This window comes from Caretta caretta, chromosome 22 (genome assembly GCF_965140235.1).
Source record: "Caretta caretta isolate rCarCar2 chromosome 22, rCarCar1.hap1, whole genome shotgun sequence".
Lineage (NCBI taxonomy): Eukaryota > Metazoa > Chordata > Testudines > Cheloniidae > Caretta > Caretta caretta.
In genome coordinates this window covers 6009438-6034969 of record NC_134227.1, presented here as the reverse complement: position 1 = coordinate 6034969, position 25532 = coordinate 6009438, and the positions used below count along the sequence as shown (strand labels likewise).

The following is a 25532-nucleotide window of genomic DNA, read 5'->3' as shown; positions in this document are numbered from 1 at the left end:
CAGACAGCGCACCCGCCCCAGCTGGAGATGGATGCTCCCAGGCACAGGAGTCAGGGGTGCTTTGTGCTTCCACGTTATGGACTTGCCTGGTCCAATGGACGAGGGGGAACAGCACCTCTATGAATGTGCTTGTGGTGGGTGGAGATGGGGCTCATTGATTTAGTGTAGGGGGATGTTCAGTGCTTGGGGAGAGGTGGGGGCTTGATTTCATGCAATGTACTTATCAATGACATGACCACTTATGAAATGGGGCGTGGGGGAGGATGATTCACAGTATCGATTCATATAAGGAAGTAACTGAAGTGTGGCTTGCTGTACCTAACTGTACAGAGGACTAGTGTTTGGATTTTCCACAGTATGCATCCGCTGAAGTGAGCTGTAGCTCACAAAAGCTTAGGCTCAAATAAATGGGTTAGTCTCTAAGGTGCCACAAGTCCTGCTTTTCCTTTTGCGGATACAGACTAACACGGCTGCTGCTCTAAGACCAGCCTTTGGATGCTATCATGTGGTAGCTTTCGTATTTCAAATACACACTGTCTGATGTGGTGCAGTGGTGGCAATAGGCGTCCTTGAAGACAGACCAATCTTTATTTCTAAACACGTTATAAAAGTACAACAGCTGCCCATTCCAAGGCAGGGAGCCACCATTACTGCACCAAAACACCAGTAACAACAGACCCCTACAGGGAAAAAAAACAAAAAAAACCAGTGGAAGAACAAGTGTGAACAGTGGAACCAAGTACAAGACAGAACCCCCTCCTGTGGCATGTCTGCTGGGCCCCCATTCTCCTTTCCCTTGGTTCCCCATTTGCTGACAACTTGATGACGGGGTAGGGGCTAGAGGCATCCACAGGGGAGGAGGTCAAGACAGAGGGCTGCATGGAGCTAAGTTGCCCTGCCCAGCCGCTCATGGGGCCTGACTGCATGGGCTACCCAGGCATGGAGTTTTCCATGCTGTTTCCAGATTGCATCCCAGGGTACCGTGCAGGTATCTGAGGCCTTGGTGTTAATGCAGCAACAGCTGGTACTCTCGTAGCCATTACTGACAACAGCTGCTCAGCTCTGTCCTCTCTTAGCAGCCATTCCTGTTCCAGGAACTGCAAAGCAAATGCCTCCTCCCACACTGAAACCCTGTCCTCAAGCTATGCAGCCCACTGGCAGCCGGAGCCTTTCCTCTGGTCTCCCACCAGGTCTTTGCTCGAGCCGCAAATCCCTTTGTTTGAGGTACTGGACTTGTTGGTGACTCTCTGCAGAACTTCAACCATCAGTTCATCACAGGAACATTTCCTCTTACCTCTGTAATGGTACATTGGGCCAGCCTCGTACTGCCCTGTGAGTGAGCTGTAGAGGTTCTGCGGCCAACAGAGGGTAAGGGGCCTGGAACAGGACAGGACACAGAGGGTTATTGTCTCAAACACCCCCATGCAGGAGCACAGAAAAATCCTTGTGGAATTTCAAGAACATAAAATGCTACTTTTCCAAACTGAACTTCAATATATTGCAAGCAGGATGCACAGAAGCCCCTTGACACGACCTGGTTAATCACAGCGAAAGAAGTGCAGAGACGAGAGGCTTTTTTTCCCTAGAAAACTGCAGAACTGCTTGGGTTGGCCGGGGGAGGGCGTGGGGGTGGGCAGGGTGCCATCAGTGGCAATGCTACAAAAGCTTTTTCTATCATTTCGGGCCTTCCACATTTTGGAGGGCAGAACAGTTCTTGTGCTGCCCGGCTGGCCAAGGGAGATGTTATTCCAAGCTTCTGGTGGGAAACCGGCAGTGTGTGCAGCCACAGTATTCGGATGTAGAGAGACTGACCAGCACATTGATTAGTGGAGTGGGCTAGTCAGCTACGAAGCTGGCCCTGGGAAATACACCCTTCCCTGCAAAGTGACTGCCTAGCTGGGGTTCCTGCTTCAGGAAAACTTTCTATCAGCACCTGGGATTGGTTCAAAATTCACGAGGGAATCAACAGGACACTGCATTAGCTTCCACATGGCTTAGACTGCTATGGCTGCATGCAAACACAGTCATCTCTCTTATACCCCACCCCCCATGGCACATTTCTGGATGCATTTTGAACCCCAGTCAAATTTGGGGTTTTGTCACTTGTGGATTGCCTGGACTAGCTTTCCCTGAAATGGACTAGATTTGTGACTGGGACTCATTTCCACCTCTCCCCTCCCCTACACTTCAGTTTCCAGCATCTCTTTCTGCCATGGAGAGGTTATAGAATGGCATACTTACCGGCATGGCAATGCAAAGTTGTTATTTTTAGGAAATAGGAATGGCTGGACCAAAAATCTGTGCCTTTCCAGTAAAAATGCACTTGAAGGCGTTTTTACTATTTGCATTTCCCGGTCACCATTTTGAACTCCATGTGATGGGGAAGCCACAGCACTGGGCTACAATCTGCCATTGGTGGATACATGCTGCTAGCTGGGGTGTCTCATAACTTTTTCATTGGTTAACAGAGCAGAAATCCCTGCCATGCCTATATTAATCCTAACAAACATTGAAACAGGGTCAGAAGCTTAAGAGGCTCCGGGGCAGCTTCTGTCCAGCCTCTCTCTGCTGCAGGCTCCGCAGAGAGCTGTTCCTCGCCGGGGAGGACGGGACATCAAACAGCTCTTCCAAGTGTGGCCCCAGGATGTGCTGCTGCTGTGTGGGGTCAGTTTCAGTAACAGTCTCTTCACTGCCCTCACTCGGCACCTGCTCCTGGCTCCCATCAGTCCCCATGCTGGATTCCGGGGCCAGCCGGGCACCACCCTGGCTAACCAGGTTGTCATGCACCATGGTTGGCTCTGTGCTCAGAGCAACACCCAGCACGCAGTCAAACTCCTCAGAAAACAGGCCCAATGTCGGTGAGTAGCTCAAGGTGGGGTTCTGGTCTCTGGTTTTCCAGTACTCACTCTGGAGACGCTTAAGCCAGTCCCTGCACTGCAGTCAGTTCAGACCCTAGAGGCTGTTTTATTGACAAACCTCCATTCATAAATGCAACACACAATTCTAAGCTACATTAACACCACCCAATGAACCTTTCTGCCCAGGAGAGGAGGTGACAATTCAGGATAAGTTGGTGGCTGAGGAATTTAGCACAGAGATTCCCGTAATCAGCCTTTTGTATTTCAAGGCCAGCTTGCAGTGTATGTGGTAACAATATATTTCATTCAATTCATTAGCTTGGAACCCATTCAGGAATCCAGCTCTTTGCATGCAGGCAATAATGTAAGCTAGTAGAATTGAGTCCAGCAAACACATCAGTATCATATTCTGAAAAGAGGCTAATGTACACACAGGCTGTTTCTCAGCTCTGTCAGACGTTTTGCTCCCTCTGTTGTCCTCTAGCTCCCAAGGTAAAAATCTGGCACTGAACAGGTAAAATCCTCTCTCTTAATCCAGTGCACAGGTCTGCGGGCTGAGCACACCCCTCCTCTTTTAGGGCCTGAACCTACACCCATTGGAAAGATGACTTCTCTTACTGAGTGCAGCGCGAGTTAGATCAGGCTCTTGGAGCACAATGTAGACAGCTCTTTAGAGGTGTCCCCCAATCTAGATAGCCACTGAATGGCCAGTGAGTTTTCACGCTCAAAATACCTACCTCGGCCTTCAATCCCTCATAGAAGAGGGAACAAGAAAATGATTCAGTCACAGACAGTGATTTGTTTTTCATGTTTGTTCCTTTTCTAAGGTGACAGGTGCAAATGATAGATATGTGTATCTTCTGATGCAACCAGAATCATAGAATCATAGAATATCAGGGTTGGAAGGGACCCCAGAAGGTCATCTAGTCCAACCCCCTGCTTGAAGCAGGACCAATTCCCAGTTAAATCATCCCAGCCAGGGCTTTGTCAAGCCTGACCTTAAAAACCTCTAAGGAAGGAGATTCTACCACCTCCCTAGGTAACGCATTCCAGTGTTTCACCACCCTCTTAGTGAAAAAGTTTTTCCTAATATCCAATCTAAACCTCCCCCACTGCAACTTGAGACCAACTTGAGAAGGGAATATAGCAGCTGAAAAAAAGTCATTTTAATGAGGACAATAAACACACTGTAAAAAATAAAATAAACTGACTCGATAATACTGACCCACCACTTCACATCTTCAAAATACTTATTGTGTTACTGCCTCATTAGCTAGTGTTATCAGAGCATCAGTGCCAGGGCCCTTCCATGCTGGCCCTATGGCAGGTGCCCCTGGTTTGGGACACAGCCTCAGTCCCTGTGCAATAGGTGGTGTGGTGAGTGCGGCAGGAGCCCACCAGTTATTGACAGTAGCTCTCCCAGTCTCTTTAGCAAACAAGAGGCCACACATCTGCATCTTGGGCGGTAGGAACAACAGGCCATAGTACGTTATACAGGATTACGTGACACAGTCTGTGACAATAGATCCCAATGGAGCCAGAGGGACGTCTGTGAGGATGACTTAATCACTGACTCAGCACTGCAGGTTCTGCTCCGCTTGAGCCACCCCCCTGGCCAGGTGGGGCAGGGAAAGCCCGACCGAACTGTCTCCTCCGTGCACACAAACTGCGATGCAGGGTGTGACGGTACACCCCATATTCTTTATGGAAATATGCTTAGGATATGCATATGGCCTAACTGAGATCTATTTTATGCAAGACGGATCTTATCATTGGGAAGGTTATAATTTACTGAATATGTATCATTTCTTTATCTAAAGTTAGGAATACTGATTATGTAACAATTACAACTGTGTGTGTATTTGGGAGATACCCACCAGACAATAGGCCATCAGCCTTGATGGGCCACTAGGAAGAAACAATAAGACTTTGAAGACACTAATCTCTCTCCTTCCTGAGAGGGGTCCTGGGACATAACTGTGACACTACTAGGTCAGGTGGTCCTGTCACCTGCTACTAAACACCATCTTGGGCTTATAGTAATTTTCCACTAAAAGGAAGGGGAGGTCAAGACTGGGAAACAAAAGATTCCCACCTTATGTAAATCTTATTTAAGGCTGGGGAGTAAGGCAAACAAGACTCTTCGCCTTTGCCTTCCAGCCCAAGAAGAAAGACTCCTGAAAGTACCTGAAGAGACAAAGGAACTGAGTGGTGGGAAAGGCAAGGGCTGAGTCCAGACTAAGACAGGAGTCTAGACTGTAAAGAGAGAGAACTGGAACTCTAAGCTACAGAAACTCTGCAACTTGCCTAAAACAACATTTAGGGTGAGAAATTATTTCTTGAAACCAGTCTCTTTAAGATCTCAAGCTTAGCATGTGTGTTTTGTTTTATTTGCTTGGTAGTCTGCTTTGTTCTGTTTGCTATCCCTTATAATCACTTAAAATTTGCCTTGTATAGTTAATAAACTTGTTTTTATTATTAAACCCAATTTGTGCAATTTCTAACTGGAGGAAACAAGAAGTTGTGCATCCCTTCCTCCACACTGAGGGAGGGGGCGAATTTATGAGCTTACTTTGTATAGATTTCTCTACAGCACAAGACAGTATTATTTTGGGTGTGCTTTCCAGAGGGAGCTGCACTTGAGTGCTGGGCAATTTCCTAGCCGAGTCTTCTCATACAGAGCTGTTTGCAGACCCTCTGTGATTCTACAGCTGGTGTGTCCCTACCTGTGTGTGCGTGCCTCCAGAGACTGGATAGCCTAATTCAGCAAAAGAGGGAGAGGGAGCCCAGCCTAGTGGATCAGGAAGGCTCAGTTAAATCCCAGTACATCCCGGATGGGGGGGTCCAACCCATCACACAGGGGTTCTCCTCCCTGCTGCCTCCTGGCTTGCTGCTCCTTCTGTTTTTTTAAAAGCAACAATTCCCCCTCAGAGCAGTCATATAACGGTTTATGTAACAGTCTGCACAGCCCATGATCTGTACTGGGAAGCTGCTGGTCAAAGCCTTTGGCATCACCATCCAAAAACACTGTGCTGCTTTTGCGTCAGACCACTCATTCACTGAGATCAACAGCTCAAAGGCTCTTAAGTAGTCAGATTCCAGTCTCATTTGCATGACGAGCACATTTCTTCTCAGGCAAAAGTACTTTTGCCATCTTGAAGCCACTGCTACCAGCTTTATTACTTGCTGTAGAAATCCAAGGATTTATCGAATATGGCAAGTAACAACTCTAGCACACAAAGGCAGGATTTGACTTCCTACTACACCCCCCAGGTCAGATACCACACAACACACAAGACAGCCGCATAACCCCAACTACTCGTGGAGGTGCTGTATACACTCATCATTACCCATCTCCCGACCTGAGTCTTTAAAGGGACACTAGTGTCACAAGCGATGCCTATAATCCCTATAACTGAAAGAGTTTAGAGGGGAAAAAAATCACGCTCTTTATTTTTTCAGTGTGTTTTCTTTGTGCATCTTATAGTATTGAGTGTCTCGGCAGGGTCCTGGTTCACTAGTCTAGGCAGTGAGGCCTGGAATCTGCAGCCATTTACACAATGGGCATTGAAACCAGTTGAAGCCTTTCCCTTCATCACAGTTGGCTCTGGATCAGCCCCTGAGTAACCTGCCACTGCCATAATGGGTAAAGCACTTTCTGCTCCAAAGATGGACGTCTCCTGGGCCATGCGGGCTGCAGTGCTTCTTTTCGGGCACAATTAAATGGTTTGTTTTCGGAGAACTTGTTCACAGAATGAAAGATCATTTAAACATTGTCTGATTAATGAGGAAAAAAATCAAGTGGATCATGTGGAAGTAAAAAGTTCCTAAAGAAATGGCAAAACCTTGACTTTACATTTTTCAGGCACACTTTACTAGCTGCTGCCCAGTTTGCCAAAATCAGACCTTGACTGAGAGCCCAGAGCCACCTCCTCCCATTTGAATGGACATGTTCCAACCCACCTGGGAACATGGGATGCTCCAAGCCTCAGCCTTACCTTTGTGAGGAGCTGCCCAAGCACCTTGGCAGGTAAGCACATGACTAGTCCAGGAACTCATGGTTGGGAAACAGGGCACTAAACTCTGGACAGTTTCTGTGTAAAGGTACATCCCAAATGAGCCCTTCCTTGTTTGCTGTGAGACACATCCACGTGCATAAATACTAAGAGGATAATTTAAATATGAATTTTGTTTCGGGCATCAATTCAAAGTCACCAAGATGTTCAAAGGATTCATGTTGCATAAATGATTGGCATGTTCCTTAACATCACTGATGCCACTGAAATTCCTTTGATCCCAGCTTTAGGGTATGAGCAGGATTAGTATTTATGTAGTAGGAGTAGTTTGGATTCTCCTTTTAGCATCTACAAGGAATCCATGCAACTGGAGTTTTATCTAGACAGCGTTAAGATTCCTCCATGCTTGAACAGTTTCTGGCCCTGCATTCATAACAGCATTATCAAACCTCAAGGTTTAAGATGATTGCTCTTTAATGCCTAGGTAGCATGAAACAAATTTCCCATCCTGTAAGACTTTTTGAGATTTCAAAAAAATTTCTCACCCCAAATCAGGACTAAAAGTTGAGATCTTGAAAATTTTCATGAACCTAAATCCAAAAAACCCCTTTGAGTTGCGTAAATCAAGATTTTTGTTAAAAAGTTCATGTTTTTAGCTACGCCCTAACAAATTTCAAAACAAAAAGTTGTTTCAAAATGAACGATAGAAACTTTTCATTAAAAACATGTTAAAATGGGATGTTTCAACGATTTCAGAACTTTTATTTCAAAAATTGTTCAAAAACAGAAAGTTCGTCCAACTTCAAAGACGACAGCCCCATTGAAATCAACCACAGAGGAAACAATCAACGACCACACCAAGCACATGGATCGCTGGGTAGAATGCTACCCTGAGCTTTACTCATGTGAGAATATTGTTATGGGCGCCATCAACACCATCGAAAGCCTGCCTGTTATGAACCAACTTGACAATGAACCAGCTGTCGAGGAGCTTACCCTTGCCGTAGATGGCCTCCCCAATGGAAAAGCCCCCAGAAAAGACTGCATGCTGTCAGAGGTCATAAAATGCGGAAAACCTAACCTATTGCAACATCTTCATGAGTTGCTCTGCCTGTTCTGGAAAGAAGGCGAAGTACCACAAGAAATTAGAGATGCCAACATCATCACTCTTTATAAAAACAAGGCTGACAGGATCAACTGTTAACAACTATCTTGGCATTTTCTGCCTTAGTATAATGGGGAAAAAACTTTGCCCGAGTCAACCTGAACAGACATCAGACAGCTGAGACAACTACAAGAGAAATGCAGAGAACAAAAAAAGCCCCTTTACATAGCCTTCATCGATCTCAGAAAGACTTTTGACCTTGTCAGTAGAAGTGGACTATTTGCACTTCTAGAAAAGATTGGATGTCCTTGCAAGCTCTTAAGCATGATTCGGTCCTTCCATGAAAACACATACAGCACAGTACAGTATGAGACTGTCGGGTTTGGCCAATGTACTTGGCAGAGGGGCATTGCTGATACATGATGGCATATATCACATTGGTAGATGTGCAGGTGAACAAACCACATCAGCCACACCATCAGGGGCTTGTTCTATTTTTAACGTTCAGCATGGATCAGTCTGTTACGTGTCTCTGAATCATACTGATTTTCTAACTACACTATGCAAACAGGCAACAACTTGGTCATCTGCTGTCCATTAGTTCCAGTGACTGTCTGTGGTCAGTCTGGAATCTTTGAGTCTTATTCTGCATCCACTATCTGTAGAGTTTGCTCTAGTGATTGTTCTTTCTGAGGAAAGAAACTGAAGCTGTCAACTGTTTCTGCTAAACTCTCCACTCAATCATAAGAATAGTCATATTGGGTCAGACCAAAGGTCCATCCAGCCCAGTATCCTGTCTTCTGATAGTGGCCAGTGCCAGGTGGCCCAGAGGGAATGAACAGAACAGGGAATCATCAAGCAATCCAACCGCTGTCGCCCATTCCCAGCTTCTGGCAAACAGAGGCTAGGGACACCATCCCTGCCCATCCTGGCTAATAGTCACTGATGGACCTCTCCTCTAGTTCTTTTCTGAGCTCTGTTATAGTCTTGGCCTTCAACCATCCTCTGGCAAAGAGTTCCACAGGTTGACTGTGTGTTGTGTGAAGAAATCTTTCCTTGTGTTTGTTTTAAATCTGCTGCCTATTAATTTCATTTGCTGACCCCTAGTTCTTGTGTTATGAGGAGTAAATAACACCTCCTTATTTACTTTTTCCACGCCAGTCATGATTTTATAGACCTCCTTCCCCTTCATTGTTTCTTTTCGAAGCTGAAAAGTCACAGTCTTATTAATCTCTCATATAGAAGCTGTTCCATACCCATAATCATTTTTGTTGCTCTTTTCTGTACCATTTCCAAGAGGCAACCACATCTGCATGCAGTATTCAAGATGTGGGCATACCATGGATTTATATAGAGTGTGGCAGAGCTCCGACCTTGTCCCCGTGGGTCCCGTGCTTCCAGGCGGTTTATGCTAGCTTCAGAGGCTCACTGCAACCCTCCACGTAACCCTTCTCTCTCTAGGGCCAGGGATACATACCGCTGAGCCCTTTTCATCATAAGCCAGCAAGGAGGTTGGTGAGAGAACTCCCAGAGTTTCTGCAGTGGTGGGTTGGGGGGGGGAACCCGGCCCGCCCTCTACTCCAGGTTCCGGCCCAGGGACCCTAATGGTAGCAGCTATTGGCAGCCAACCTTTCACTGCCAGAGTCGCTACATTTCCCTGGGCCACTTCCCCACAGCTCTCCTGCTTCTCCCTTACTAATGACTTGAGGGTGTCTTCATTAACCAGCCCTTCAGCCACACTTCCTCTCCTCTGACTCCCTGGCTCTCCTCTGCCTGATTGGAGTGAGCCCTTTTATAGTATCAGAGGGGCCTTAATTAGAGTCAGGGGGTCACATTAGCTTAATGGCCTCACCTGACTCTTTGCAGGTTAATTGGAGTCAGGTGTTCTCATTAGGCTGGAGCAGCACCTGCTCTGGTCACTCAGGGAACAGAAAACTGTTAATCCAGTGGTCAGTATATCTGCCTTCAAAGAATAGAATATCAGGATTGGAAGGGACCTCAGGAGGTCATCTAGTCCAAGCCCCTGCTCAAAGCAGGACCAATCCCCAACTAAATCATCCCAGCCAGGGCTTTGCCTGACCTTAAAAACCTCAAAGGAAGGAGATTCCACCACCTCCCTAAGTAACCCATTCCAGTGTTTCACCACCCTCCTAGTGAAATTTTTTTTCCTAATATCCAACCTAAACCTCCCCCACTGCAACTTGAGACCATTACTCCTTGTTCTGTCATCTGCTACCATTGAGAACAGTCTAGAACCTTCCTCTTTGGAACCCCCTTTCAAGTAGTTGAAAGCAGCTATCAAATCCCCCCTCATTCTTCTCTTCCGCAGACTAAACAATCCCAGTTCCCTCAGCCTCTCCTCATAAGTCATGTGTTCCAGTCCCCTAATCATTTTTGTTGCCCTCCACTGGACTCTTTCCAATTTTTTCACATCCTTCTTGTTGTGTGGGGCCCAAAACTGTACACAAGACTCCAGATGAGGCCTCACCAATGTTGAATAGAGGGGAATGATCACATCCCTCGATCTGCTGGCAAGGCCCCTACATATACAGCCCAAAATGCCATTGGCCTTCTTGGCAACAAGGACACACTGTTGACTCATATCCAGCTTCTCGTCCACTGTAACCCCTAGGTCCTTTTCTGCAGAACTGCTGCCGAGCCATTCGGCCCCTAGTCTGTAGCGGTGCATGGGATTCTTCCGTCCTAAGTGCAGGACTCTGCACTTGTCCTTGTTGAACCTCATCAGATTTCTTTTGGCCCAATCCTCCAATTTGTCTAGGTCCCTCTGTATCCTATCCCTACCCTCCAGCGTATCTACCTCTCCTCCCAGTTTAGTGTCATCCTCAAACTTGCTGAGGGTGCAGTCCACACCATCCTCCAGATCATTAATGAAGATATTGAACAAAACTGGCCCCAGGACCGACCCTTGGGGCACTCCACTTGATACTGGCTGTCAACTAGACATGGAGCCATTGATCACTACCCTTTGAGCCTGACAATCTAGCCAGCTTTCTATCCACCTTCTGCTACTCTGCTGTACCCAACTGGCCTGGGTCTATCACAAGGGGCAATATATTTTCTGTGTTATCATCTATTCCTTCTTAATGATTCCCAACATTCTGTTTGCTTTTTTCACTGCCGCTGTACATTGAGTGGATGTTTTCAGAGAACTATACCATGACATCAAGATTTCTCTCCTGAATGGTAACAGATAATTTAGACCCCATCATTTTATATATAATTGGGATTATGTTTTGCAATGTGCATTGTGACATTCTGTACCTTGGGGGAAGCACACTGTAACCCCCCATATTCCTCATCTGTATATAATTATATTACATATAAAACATGCTTTGTAAAGTATCAGGGGAAAGGTTATGATCTGCTGAAAGTCATTTCTCTATCCATATAATATATCTATATAATATTCCAATCCTCCTGTGCTGATGATGAATCCCAACTTTGTCATCAGCAAATTTCATTAACACACTCCTGCTTTTTGTGCCTCCATCATCTACTCTCCCTGCACCTCAAGAGTGAGGTTAAACCCAGACTCAGACTGACTCCCCACCACCTCTATCTATTGTTGTTTAACAACAGTCCTTGGGTCAGTGTTCAATCCATATGAAGAAGCTGAGGTTGAAGCCAATCTGAGGTAACATTCCATGAGACAAATGCTTTACTACAATCCAACTAGATCAGTGGTCTCCACCTTTTTATTCACAAGATCACTTTTTGAATTTAAGATCAACCCAGGATCTACCCCACCTCTTCCCTGAGGCCCCACCCTGCTCACTCCATTCCCCCCACCCTCTGTTACTCACTCTCCCTCACCCTCACTCACTTTCACCAGGCTGGGGCAGGGGGTTGGGGTGCGGGAGTGAGGGGTGCAAGCTCTGAGTGGGAGTTGGGTGCAGGAGGGGGCTCCAGGGTGGGACAAGGGATTGGGATGCAGGAGGGGGTGAGGGGTCTGGGAGGGAGTTTGGGTGCATAGGGGGGAATATGGGGAAAAAGGGTGTGAACAACCCTGAGGTACTAAAAACCTTGCAAATAAAAGCCCGCAACTCCCATTGGAGCGCTTAGGGGCCAGAGCCAGGCCATGCCATGGCTGGTGCAGGGGATTGGGGTGCAGGAGAGGGTGAGAGGTGTGGTCTCTGGGAGGGAGGTTGGTGCAGGAGGGGGCCCCGGGCTGGTGCAGGGGATTGGAGTGTGGGAAAGGATGCAAGCTCTGGCTGGGAGGCACTTACAATTGGCGGCTCCTGGCTGGCGGCACAGCGGAGCTCTGGCAGGCTGCCTGCCTGCCGTGGCCCCACGCTGCTCTCAGGAGTAGCTGGCTGCTGGCAAATCTCTGCAGTCCCTCCAGGAGAGGGAGCAGCGGGTCTCCATGCACTGCTCACGCCTGCAAGCTCCGCCCCCACAGCTCCCATTGGCCAGTTCCCAGAAACGTGCCAGCAGCCAGCCGCTTTCGGGAGCGGCATAGGGCTACAGCAGGCAGCTCGCCTAAGCCACTGGCTTTGTAGAGGCCCAGAGATTGCGATCGACTGGCAGAGGCTCTAGGATCGATCACGATCGCTGGGTTGGTGACCACCGAATTGAATTGAAGCCGTAGCATTCCTTTCGTTACCATTTAAGCACCAACAATATTCTTGATGATATACAACACAGATAATACAGACAACCCTGCTCCCAGGAGCTTACAGGCTGAGCTATGCAGTTAGAGCAAAGACTCAGAGCAGTGAACGAGCTCACCACTAACTGAACTCTTGGCTTTGTCTACGTCGGGGTGGGCAAACTGCAGCCCGCGAGCCATTTTAAGCCGGCCCGCAAGCTCCCACTGGGGAACTGGGTCTGGGGCTTGCCCCGCTTTGGTGCTCTAGCCGGGGCGCCAGATCGGGGGCCACACCACGTGGCTTGGCTCCCCTCCGGCCAGGGCGCAGGGTCGGGGGCTGCATCAACTGGCTCCCAGAAGCCACGGCATGGCCTGGCTCTGGCCCCTAAGCGCTCCAATGGGAGCTGCAGGCTTTTATTTGCAAGGTTTTTAGTACTTCAGGATTGTTCACACCCTTTCCCCCATATTTTTCTTGTTAGAGATGAAGTTGCAGCTTAGCATCACTTTGATTTGTGTTTCCTCTTCATTCAATGCTGAGCCAAGTACTTTTCAATGAAGTTATACAATCTAGTTCAGAGGTGGGCAAACTATGGCCCCCAGGACCGTCCTGCCCCAGGAGGCTCGCCCCCAGGGCCTCCCCTGCTGTCCCCCCATCCAGCCTTAGCTCACTGCGCTGCCAGCATAATGCTCTGGGCAGCAGGGCTGCAGAGTCTGGCCTGACTCAGTGCTCTGTGCTGCGGGGCACGGATGCCTGTCCTGGTGCAGCCGCACCGCCAGGCACCGGTGCTCCAGGCAGCGCAGTAATGGGGCAGGGGAGTTTGAGGGGTGGTCAGGGGCCGGGGGTGTGGATAGGGGTCAGGGCGGTCAGAGGGTGGGGAACAGGGGGGTTGAATGGAGGCGGGGGTCATGGGGGGCAGTCAGGAAGGTGTGGGGTTGGATGGGGCGGCAGGGGGCAGCTAGGGGCAGGGGTGCTGGGGGCAGTCAGGGGACAGGGGTCCCGGAGGGGCAGTCAGGAAGGAGGGGGGGTTGGATGGGCCAGCAGCAGACAGTTAGGGGCGGAGGGTCTGGGGGCAGTCAGGGAGAAAGGGTGGTTGGATGGGGCAGGAGTCCCAGGGGGGCAGTCAGGAAGGGAGGGGGGGAAGCAGTTAGGGGCAGGAGTCCCCAGGGGGCTGTCAGGGAACAAGGGGGGTTGGATGGGGCAGGAATCCAGGGGGGGCATCAGGGGGTCAGACAAGGGGTGGGGGCCGGGCCATGCCTGGCTGTTTTGGGAGGCACAGCCTCCCCTAACCGGCCCTCCATACAATTTCAGAAACCCGATGCAGCCCTCAGGCCAAATGTTTGCCCGTCCCTGATCTAGTTAGAAGTTCATTCACCAGAGCCCCTCTCCATCAGATTTTGTGCTTTCATCAGAAGAAAGGGGTTGCTTCCCCACTTCAGTTTTCTAACAAAACAAATGACAAGCTTTCTACAGCCAATGCCAGCAAAGGGAGATCTTTCCCTCCACAGGAGCTAGGAATAGTTCAGGCAGGATAGACTGTGAAAATTGCAAGAAGTGATGGAGGAACCATGGTGTCAGTAAAACCAGCGAAGCTATTTCATGGCCTGAAAGAAGTAGTTAGGTACAGTCAGTGGAAAGGAGTGGCATTTAGCATTGTATGAGTACGAACAGGCAGATATGGTGCAAGTACGTAACTAAACAATAGGCAACAGAGCATGCATTGCTTGGATGGTGGCACATTATACCTGAGGCATCACAAAGACTAGTTTCACCGACCTGCGAGGTGCACATAGGACATCCGCAAAACATTTGCATTAGAAGTTTGCCCTTTGTCAGTGCGTTGTGCTTCTGAGAACATAAAACGCTCCCTGGGCCATTCTGCTGAAGTTTGACCCAGGCATCCGAGAAAGCTGAGTGGGATTGGTTGTCGTTCCAGACATGGCTGGAGTCAGAGGCTTCAGGTGTTTATTTATATAAATGATGTGGTTTTTTTCATGATCTATCCTACCCCAGCTCCTACGCCATTGGCTACCCTGCCTGAATTATGAGCAGGAATCTCACTAGAAAGGGACTCTGTGTACTTTTGTTTGATTCAGAGTTCGAAAAACACACACGTCTACATTGCCCCCCAAATGCCCAGAAAAATGTCACGAGCAATATGCCCTAAATTACATGACAATTCTTATTTCACTCATTTAAGGACAGAATTTTGGAAAGAACCATTTACTTTCCCCTTCTGGAACAATGGGGATATCCAGAAGTTCCCCAAAGCACCGCCGAGGGTGGTTGTCCTACTGGAATTTTTTAGTCACATCCCCTTTCAGTACTGAGCAGTCAAGTGTGTCCCACTGGGAGCAGGTATGTGGCTATGGCATCACGCGCAAGGCCCAAGTGGCCAATCCCAATATGGCTTTGGAGAGTCCAGGCCTAAAGTTACATGCCAATCACCAGCTGGCCTACAAAAAGGTGAATTTCCAAAAGGGCATGAGTGGCACGAGAACTCCAGCCTTCAGCTTCGCTCATAAGTGAAGGCCCCTCCACAGTTATAGGGACTGGAGCGGTCATCAAATTGCTAAAAAACACATTATTCTTTATTTTGTCCTCTAGGAACCAGTCAGCCAGTGGCTTCTCAGAGGGACTCATTAGTTTTGCACTTGCATGAAGAAGGAAGGGAGGGCAACAAATAAGCCCTTGGGGATCCATTAAATACAATTCACTAAATAAAACAGAGTGCAAAGGAATACCTAGAGGAGAAGAAAAGAGCTGATGACAAAACCTAGCCCTAGAATGAGCATGAGATTTCTTTATTAAAATGCTCTAGCTGCATAGCAGCTGTTTTTGTCAAGTGCCACGGGTGTTAGGGAAGTGTCTAAGGTGGCATATACATTATACAGGGCGTTGAATGGGTCTGGGAAAAAAACCCTCTGGGCTACAATTTCTCAGGCCCCATTCCCAGCCCAAAGATGGTTTTTATTACAGTAGAAAGTTTGGGCCCAGGTGGCCTAGTCATGTATGGAAATCAGCATGTCCTACCCTTTCCTCCACGGCCTCCTCCTGCAGCATTTTTCAAATGTAGCTTGCATAAAAACATAACTTTTCAAAACTTCACTCTTGCTCTGGGCTCAAGGCCAGATCGCCTCAGCCCACAGAAGAGCATGGGGGAAGAGGTCCCCACATCTGCTCCCACCGTTCTGTCCCTAGCCTCCCGTCAGTGGTTCCACCTTCTGCAGCAGGTTTTCCTCCCTGAAATGCTGGTGGGAATATCTAGTGACATGCACATTCAGCTCCCTGCACAGAGGAGCTCGCAATCCCCTCCCTGACCCTCTCCAAGGGAGCAAGGAGGCAGCAAAATAAACCCCGGTTCAGGGCAAGCTCAAGAATGGCAACACAGATCCATTTCCTTGTGCCAGAGTGTCTCTGAAAGAGGCCCTGGATTCAGAGCTGGGCATAAGCAACACCTTTGAACTGTCACGTCAGTGCTTTTTAAGCCAGGGAAACTGAGAAACATTTAGTTCTTCCTGTTCCTGCTTCTTTATTGCCATAAAAATAGGATCTCACTTTCCCATGAGTTTACCCTCTCCACTTGCTTCTGCCTCTGAAATAATTTCTCAGGTGTTTTGAGAAGGATTACAATGCCAAAAATGGCAGGGATAGGTGAACCAACCCAAACTTCTAACACCCACAGTTCAAACTGAACTGGGCTAAAGCCTCCAAGTTCAGTTCCCCTTTTTATTTATTTCCATACTTCCTTTAGCCAAAAGCACCAGCACCAGGAAAGGCCTCCATCATGGCATTCTGCACCACCTCCTTTGTTGGAAAGATTTCCAGCCTGACTTTTAGACCCCAGTGGTTCAGGTAAGGATCAGATCTTTTAGGAAATTTCAGCTAGGACTACAACTGTAGATGAGGAATAGGAGAAGCCAGAGCAGCTAAATTTCCATAGAACAGAGACCATGGATGTACCCCTGGAAAAAAAAAATACTGGAGACACACGATAAAGTCTGTAAACAGGACTGTCTCTGCCAGGAAACAGTTCTCAGCTTCGAAAGACACAGCAGCAACATTTGGTAATTATCCAGTCCAAAGCATACACATTCTACAACTTCATTCTGGAGATGCCAGGGCCCCAGAAAGCAGATGCTGATTCTGGAAATCAGTGTAGGTCTCATAACATCACTTGAAGAAAGGTTTCTGGAGAGATTTGGGGAGCATATTTTCTTTACCCAACTGGTAACACATTGTCTACTTTGGAGCATGGGGAATTCCCTTCTTCAGAACAGCTAATTAACTCAGAGTGGTTTAGCATACACTGGCTCCAAGATATGGTGAACCAGAACCAGGAACAGACTTCCTAGAAATGTCACACTGAGAAGGGAGACCAGGACATAGCGACCAATGAAGAAGGTGTCCACGATCTGAGGAGAGTGGAAAGGTCACAAATTACACAACAACATTTCCTTCTTTATCACTGTTAACAAAAGCCCTACTGCAGGTACCATGGCAATTTGACCAGTTCACTGTAGAATAGTAAGTAAGTGTTCTCTGGGGGCTGGGAGATGGTGTACCAGGTAGTAAAAAATAGAACAGAATAGAACTTTTGGCCTTTTGAAAAGGAAAAGCCAGCCAAGATAAAAGTAGCAGCTCCATGCAGGCAGGCAGGGGTGGGGTACACTCCTTCCCAAATGTGCCACGTCTCAGCAGGATTTCTCCGATAAACGCAGGCTGCTCTGCCTAACCCGCTGGCGGGGTCGCTGCTGAGTAACAAAGGGGATGTCTTCTCCCACTAGAGCTGTGTGTGCCAACTCCAAAGCAGGATGAAATTCAAACCCTGTTCTGCTGAATACCAACTCACAGTGCTAGCATTTGACCCACAGAGCTGCCATCCTCTTATTTTAAATTTAATAGGTTCACATGAGACACATTCATGGTAGTACTCACACTGAATTTCTCTGTTGGTTCTGATTACTGGACAGTGGTTCAAATGCTACCACTTGTGAGTGGGTTTATATAATAGGTTCCTATTCCCATCCTGTTTCAAGCTTAGTTCTAAGGCGAGAATTAAGCTGAGCCATGAAGCAGCAAGGTACCTACTATTTAGATGAATGAGAAAGTGTTTAATCATGGAGTGGAGCCCAATTCTGCATTCCTTGGACCCAAACTTCCATAGAATTCAGTAGGAATCTAAGGTGAATCAGAGTGCAGAATCTGATCCATGAGGTTCAAAATAGCCCTGAGTTAACCATGCTCAGCTCACTAGAATAACATGTGGCCGTGAGTCATGACAGCGAGGCAAGAGCTGAAATCTTGTCCAGCAATTATTTCCCTGAAGTCAACCAGTTGTTTCATGAACTCCATGTCACACAGCTGCTTCTTCCAGAATACTAGTCACTGATCTTTATATTTATGGGCATTGATATAAGGCACCACTGTGCTTACAGAGGATACATGGCAGGAAAAGAATATCGGATTATTTAGTGAAGATGCAGACACAGAAGGCAGACAAAATGATAGTGAGAAACACCAACCAGAAAGCCCAGGATTATGAAATCATCCTTTGAGCTTCTGGGATTGCTTATAACAAAGGTGAATATTATGAAACAGTGTTAACACAAGCTTGACCTTGGCTCTGCTACAGAACAAGTCTCTTGAGGGTGACAAGTTTGCTCGTCCAACACTTTCACTTTTTAATTAGCCAATTAGCAGGCTTTGAGCATAGAAAGCCCAGGCCATGTATTATTGATATCGTATTGAACTAGGCTGCTTCAGGGGCAAGTCCTGGAGATCCTGTAAATGAGCATTTATTCTGCTGGCTTGTCGAACATGTACACTATAACCTATTTCCACCACGGCCCTTGATCTCAGTTCCAAGTTTTACTTGGAGCAAGGCAATTCACATGCATGGGGGAGGGGGAGGGGCGGAGGAGGAGGGGAGGGGGAAAAAAAAACAAAAACGAACCTCTCATACCACACTGTGACACTCCGTACCTTGGGGAAATGCCCTACACCACCATGTTCATTCTTTAATACGATTGTGTGGTACACAATGCAAAGTTTGTCATGGTAGGTGTCTTTGGAAGGCTCATGACACACTGAGCATTGTTGTTACAGTAATGTTATAGGTTGTAATTTCATGTATATAGTTATGAGGCTGAAAACGTGTCCTCATAGCTTAAAACAAGCCCAGGCAAAAACTCTCCAGGAGCAGAGGGGCAGTTCATAGATATTAAAGGTCAGAAGGGACCATCATGATCATCTAGTCCGACATCCTGCACAACACAGGCCACAGAATCTCACCCACCCACTCCTGCGATAAACCTCTCACCTATGTCTGAGCTATTGAAGTCCTCAAATCATGGTTTAAAGACTTCAGGGTGCAGAGAATCCTCCAGCAAGTGACCCGTGCCCCATGCTACAGAGGAAGGCAAAAAAGCCCCAGGCCTCTTCCAGTCTGCCCTGGGGGAAAATTCCTTCCTGACCCCAAATATGGCAATCAGTTCACACCTCATCAGGGCATACACGGGACAAACCCAGCCCAGCCTCACAGGAACAAAGGACACTGGCCTAGGCAGCAACAAAGGATCTGTTGGACTCTTGAGGGAGTCACCCCCCTTCCCTTGGTCAGTTTGGGGCTATGATGAGGTAATGCTCACCTGACTCTGAAGGGGGGGGGGGGGGGGCAAAGCCAGGAGGGAAGAAAAGACATGATAAAAGGGAGAGACGTTTGCCATGCTGGCTCTCTCTTCCAACTCCATCTACAGACACCACCACCAAGCAACTGAAGCGCTGATCAAAGGGGAGAGCCTGGCTGAAGGGCAACCAGCCAGTCTGTGATGAGAACATCTAAGTTTGTAAGGGCACCGAAAGTGTTAAGATCAGCTTAGAATGTGTTTTGCTTTTATTTCATTTGACCAAATCGTACTTCTTGTGCTTTGACTTATAATCACTTTAAATCTATCTTTTGTAGTTAATTTGTTTATTCTACATGAAGCAGTGCACTGGTTTGAAGCATATCAGAGACTCCCCTTGGGATAACAAGCCTGATATATATCAATTTATTTGTTAAACTGACGAACTCATATAAGCTTGCAGCATCCAGCGGGCATAACTGGACACTGCAAGACGGAGGTTCCTAGGATTGTGTCTGGGACCGCAGATACTGGCTAGTGTCATTCGGTTGCACAGTCCAAGCAGTGCTGGCCAAAAGTGCTCGCTCACGTAGCTGGGAGCTGCTTACATGGTAGAGGCTGTCTGAACAGCCCGGGAGTGGGGGGTTCTCAGAGCAGAGCAAGGCAAGGCTGGCTCAGAGTCGAGGATTGGAGTGACCTACCAGATCATCAGTCCAGGTAACACCAGGGGAACGTCACACATACCACACAACTCAATATTTAGAAAAGTGAGTATCATTCCTCTGCACGCTAATAATGGAATATGGGAAAGAGCACTTTGGTATCCAAAGCCCCAAACACCTACAGAAGGGCTGGGAGATGTAGAGCAAGAATAAGACAAACACAGAAAGCAGCATGGTGTGAGCAGGAGTCAAGAGAATCCACCATCTAAACTATGGCCAACAGAGACTAAGCTCTTAGGAAGGTGAAAGGACACCAATCGGGCTCTGAGACAGAAGGCAAGTGGAATTAGGGGTAAATGATTGAGAAAGTCAGTGGAGGGTCAGGCAGGGTGCTGAATGCAGGACTCTTTGCCAAGTGATTATTACTCTATAATGCTCAAAAGCGTGCTGGGTGCTGCAAGGAAGGCAAAGAAAGGTATGGTCCCTGAACCAAAGCATTTGCAGTCTAACTTAGAAATGTGAGCAAGAAGCAATGGAGGCAGCTTGAACTCCCAGAAACCAAGCAAAATTCTGAGGCCAGGCAGGCTGCACTGTGCAACAAGCAAGAGACAGAGGGGTTTTGAGGCAAGCCACCTTGGAGTGCAGAGCCTTGGAGGAAGGCTCACCATAGAACTAACTGCCTGCATCCTCCAGTCAAACAACCAGTATCCTGCCAGAGGAAAACCAAGGAGGAACAGAAAATTTCCCTTGGAAGGTACTTGTCTTCCAACTGCAGAACAGGGTGAACATTCCTCAAGCTCTGAGAGTTCCTCAAGGACACAGGAAATCACAGTGCTAAGAAAGGGCTTTTTAATCACTGGGACAAAGTCAGGTGTGTGATAATAAAGGAACCACAGGATCATTACTAAGAGTCCAGCTCACAAACCTTTTGGTGAAAACTGTGGTATGAGAATCTGTCAGTACCCACAAACTAGGACACTGTAGGAAAAACTCAAGTGCAATCTGCTGTAGAGGCCTATCTTCCAGCTGCATTCCCAGGCAAGCCCAGCAAAACAGGAGAACTAAGAGCTGCAGTGTGTGAGTGAAAAGATGGTGTAAAGAGTGAGGAATTTAAATCATTAGTACTGGGAAACCTTTGGCAAGAAGGAGAACAAGCACAGAAAGGGCATTCGCTGATGGACCCAACAGGGAGCCAGATTACTGGTAATGAAGACTCTGATTGACTCTTCTGGAAGCAGTTGACATGCAAGTGAAACTGTATTTTAGCAGGTTTCAGAGGAACAGCCGTGTTAGTTTGTATTCGCAAAAAGAAAAGGAGTACTTGTGGCACCTTAGAGACTAACCAATGAGCTTTCGTGAGCTCACGAAAGCTCATGCTCAAATAAATTGGTTAGTCTCTAAGGTGCCACAAGTACTCCTTTTCTTTTTGTATTTTAGCAGGGGCAGGATTACAATTGCCCCAGAAGAAGGGTAGATGGGGGATACAAAGAAGCACTCTAGCAGGGTAACAGTGACAGGAAAGAGAATGAGAAAAGCTCACAGACTGAAGTATTATGGGATTATCAAAATGGTAAATCTCTTGCACTATAAATGGGATTTTTACAGCAATTTACAGATGCAGAGCAAGCCAAATTTCCTGCCCTGAAGATTTTAAGCTAACGCAAAGACCAGACACAGACAGGAATATTACTCGTGAGGAGGCAAATGAAATACCAAAAGAGGAGAGAGCACTGAAGTTTAGTGGCTAAGATGATGAAGATTGTTCTACATGGGGCCAGAGGGCAGCCTGATGGAAGGTGAAAAGATCAAAGTTGAAGAAAGAGACAAAGGAGGCGAGAGAAAAGGTTGTGAGTTGCCGAAGGAGCACATGAGGGAAGATGTGGCAAGAGAACAGGAGCCACAGCAGAATTAAAAAAAGTATGTGAGGGTGTGTGTATGGTGGGGAGGGAATGTGAAACATGGCAGGAGGAGGAGGAGATGACTTTAGCAGAGACGTTCCGAGTACATGGAGTGTAGAAAGAGATGACGGGAGAGGTACAGTACTCAAGGCAGGAGCCAGGGCTCTAGCAGGGTTTGAGCAGTGAGGTGATGGCGAGGCATGGGTGGGCTCTGATTAAAAGAGTGACAAATGCCTCTACCTCAGAGTCAGATAATCAGGGAGTAAGAACTGTCCTGGGAGAACGCAAAAACTTTCCTGCATACTAGAAAGATGGCAGGACACTGCAGCTCCTGACTAGAAACTATACTGCACAAATAGGCTAGGCCACCAAAGCACTGCACAAAAAGAGTTCCAATCCTGACTAAGGACTTCTGGGGAAAGGAACTAGGAGGTAGGATCCATAGGGATGCAAATACCAGTTTGTAAGGGTATGTCTACACTACGAAATTAGGTCGAATTTATAGAAGTCGGTTTTTTAGAAATCGGTTTTATATATTCGAGTGCGTGTGTCCCCACAGAAAATGCTCTCAGTGCATTAAGTGCATTAACTCAGCGGAGCGCTTCCACAGTACCGAGGCTAGAGAGTCGACTTCCGGAGTGTTGCACTGTGGGTAGCTATCCCACAGTTCCCACAGTCTCCGCTGCCCATTGGAATTCTGGGTTGAGATCCCAATGCCTGATGGGGCTAAAACATTGTCGCGGGTGGTTCTGGGTACATATCGTCAGGCCCCCGTTCCCTCCCTCCCTCCGTGAAAGCAAGGGCAGACAATCGTTTTGCGCCTTTTTTCCTGAGTTACCTGTGCAGACGCCATACCACGGCAAACATGGAACCCACTCAGCTCACTGTCACCGTATGTCTCCCGGTGCTGGCAGACGCGGTACTGCATTGCTACACAGCAGCAGCAACCCATTGCCTTGTGGCAGCAGACGGTGCAATAGGACTGGTAGCCGTCATTGTCATGTCCGAGGTGCTCCTGGTTGCCTCTGTGAGGTTGGTCAGGAGCGCCTGGGCAGACATGGGTGCAGGGACTAAATCTGGAGTGACCTGATCAGGTCATTCTCTTTAGTCCTGCAGTCAGTCCTATTGAACCATCTTATGCTGAGCAGGCAGGCGATATGGATTGCTAGCAGTCCTATTGTACCATCTTCTGCCGAGCAGCCATGAGATGTGGATGGCATGCAGTCCTTCTGCACCGTCTGCTGCCAGCCAAAGATGTAAAAGATAGATGGAGTGTATCAAAACAAGAAATAGACCAGATTTGTTTTATACTCATTTGCAAAACCCCCCTCCCCGCCCCCCATCTAGGGGACTCATTCCTCTAGGTCACACTGCAGTCACTCACAGAGAAGGTGCAGCGAGGTAAATCTAGCCATGTATCAGAGGCCAGACTAACCTCCTTGTTACAATAAGAACAAATAACTTAGGTGCACCATTTCTTATTGGAACCCTCCATGAAGTCCTGCCTGAAATACTCCTTGATGTAAAGCCACCCCCTTTGTTGATTTTAACTCCCTGTAAGCCAACCCTGTAAGCCATGTCATCAGTCGCCCCTCCCTGCGTCAGAGCAACGGCAAACAATCGTGCATCTGAGTTGAGAGTGCTGTCCAGAGCAGTCACAATGGAGCACTCTAGGATAGCTCCCGGAGGCCAATACCGTAGAATTGTGTCTACAGTACCCCAAATTCGACCTGGCAAGGCCGATTTAAGTGCTAATCCACTTGTCAGGGGTGGAGTAAGGAAATCGATTTTAAGAGCCCTTTAAGTCGAAATAAAGGGCTTCATCATGTGGACAGGTGCAGGTTTACATCGATTTAACGCTGCTAAATTCGACCTAAAGTCCTAGTGTAGACCAGGGCTAAGAATACAAGCAGAACTGTCAAATGCAAGAATTCCAGAATACAGTAGTTTGGCTTACTCCAGATCAAAACAGGGATTGAGAGAGTCAGAATGGACACTACAGTAGTGATGTGCTCCCAATATCATAACAAGGGACTCCCACAAAGTTTTCCTTCTTGGTGTGTGATAAACCCTGTGTCCCTAGCATGTACATGCTGCAGAGATGAGAGGTAGGGGACTCAGGATGCTCATATAGCCACAGCTGCAAATAGCACTCACTTCAGATGGTCAGCAGACTGCAGCCCATCCTATTGGGCACAGACCTGGCTACAGGGATCCATGCTTTTGTGCACTTCCAGTTTGATCACTGCAGCTCATTGTACCTAGGAATGAAGCCACATACCCTGAGAAAGCTGAAGCTGACATGTAACCCTGTAGCACATCTGCTCAGAAACAAAGGCTGCTGTGAAGATAATGTCCCAAAGCTACTCCTGAGGGCATTCTGTGCAAAACATTTAAAAATACTGCAAGTTTTATTTGTCAATAAATACATGCGGAGGCTCCAGCATGGCAGATGGAAATGGTAAAATTATCAATAATAATGCAGAAAAAGCAAGTATGGGGGGGGGGGGGGGGGAGAAACCAGATGATATAGTCTCATCATATGGTGTTGACAACACTCTTTCCATTCCACTAGTATCTTTGAAGAATGTTAAACAGAAGTTACTAAAATCAGTAGGTCCAGATAATTTGCATCCAAGAGTTTTGAAAGAACTAGCTGAGCAGCTCACTAGACCATTAACATAGCTTTTCAATAAGCTTTAGAGAACTGGGGAAGTTCCAGAAGACTTAAAGAAAGCAAACATTGTGCCAATTTTTAAAGAGGGTAAACAGGATGACCCGAATAATTATAGGCCTATCAGCCTCACACTGAGAGTCTCTGGATTAAGTTTAGAAGTGTGAGCAACAAGGGTGATGTTGTGGTGGGAGTCTACTATAGACCACCGGACCAGGGGGATGAGGTGGACGAGGCTTTCTTCCAGCAACTCGCAGAAGTTACTAGATCACATGCCCTGGTTCTCAAGGGAGACTTCAATCACCCTGATATCTGCTGGGAGAGTAATACAGCGGTGCACAGACAATCCAAGAAGTTTTTGGAAAATGTAGGGGACAATTTCCTGGTGCAAGTGCTGAAGGAACCAACTAGGGGCAGAGCTCTTCTTGACCTGGTGCTCACAAACCGGGAAGAATTAGGAGGGGAAGCAAAAGTGGATGGGAACTTGGGAGGCAGTGACCATGAGATGGTCGAGTTCAGGATCCTGACACAAGCAAGAAAGGAAAGCAGCAGAATACGGACCCTGGACTTCAGTTCCCTGAGGGAGTCAAAGTCTGCTTTTCTGATGGGCAAGATCTCCTGGGAGAATAACATGAGGGGGAAAGGAGTCCAGGAGAGCTGGCTGTATTTTAAAGAATCCTTACTGAGATTACAGGGACAAACCATCCCGATGTGTAGAAAAAAAAATAGTAAATATGGCAGGCGACCAGCTTGGCTTAACAGTGAAATCCTTGCTGATCTTAAATACAAAAAAGAAGCTTACAAGAAGTGGAAGATTGGACAAATGACCAGGGAAGAGTAGAAAAATATTGCTCGGGCATGCAGGAGTGAAATCAGGAAGGCCAAATCACACCTGGAGTTGCAGCTAGCAAGAGATGTTAAGAGTAACAAGAAGGGTTTCTTCAGGTATGTTAGCAACAAGAAGAAAGTCAAGGAAAGCGTGGGCCCCTTACTGAATGAGGGAGGCAACCTAGTGACCGAGGATGTGGAAAAAGCTAATGTACTCAATGCTTTTTTTGCCTCTGTCTTCACGAACAAGATCAGCTC

The 25532-nt window shown here is 47.4% G+C and overlaps 1 protein-coding gene across 2 annotated transcripts in view; it reads right to left on the bottom strand.

Moving 5' to 3' along the window:
* Positions 1 to 463: 463 nt before the first annotated feature.
* Positions 464 to 25532, bottom strand: part of TMEM218 (transmembrane protein 218) — a 31618-nt gene continuing 6549 nt past the window's right edge. The window contains exons 4-5 of one of the 2 annotated variants that reach the window (XM_048827288.2): positions 1295 to 1377; positions 464 to 680 (exon numbers count right to left, since the gene is read on the bottom strand). In XM_048827288.2, the coding sequence (XP_048683245.2) occupies positions 479 to 680; positions 1295 to 1377 (285 nt within the window). In that variant the 3' untranslated portion in view covers positions 464 to 478. Of the gene's footprint in view, positions 681 to 1294; positions 1378 to 11657; positions 17002 to 25532 lie in introns of those variants that run through there. The other variant, XM_048827290.2, reaches the window with a different exon arrangement.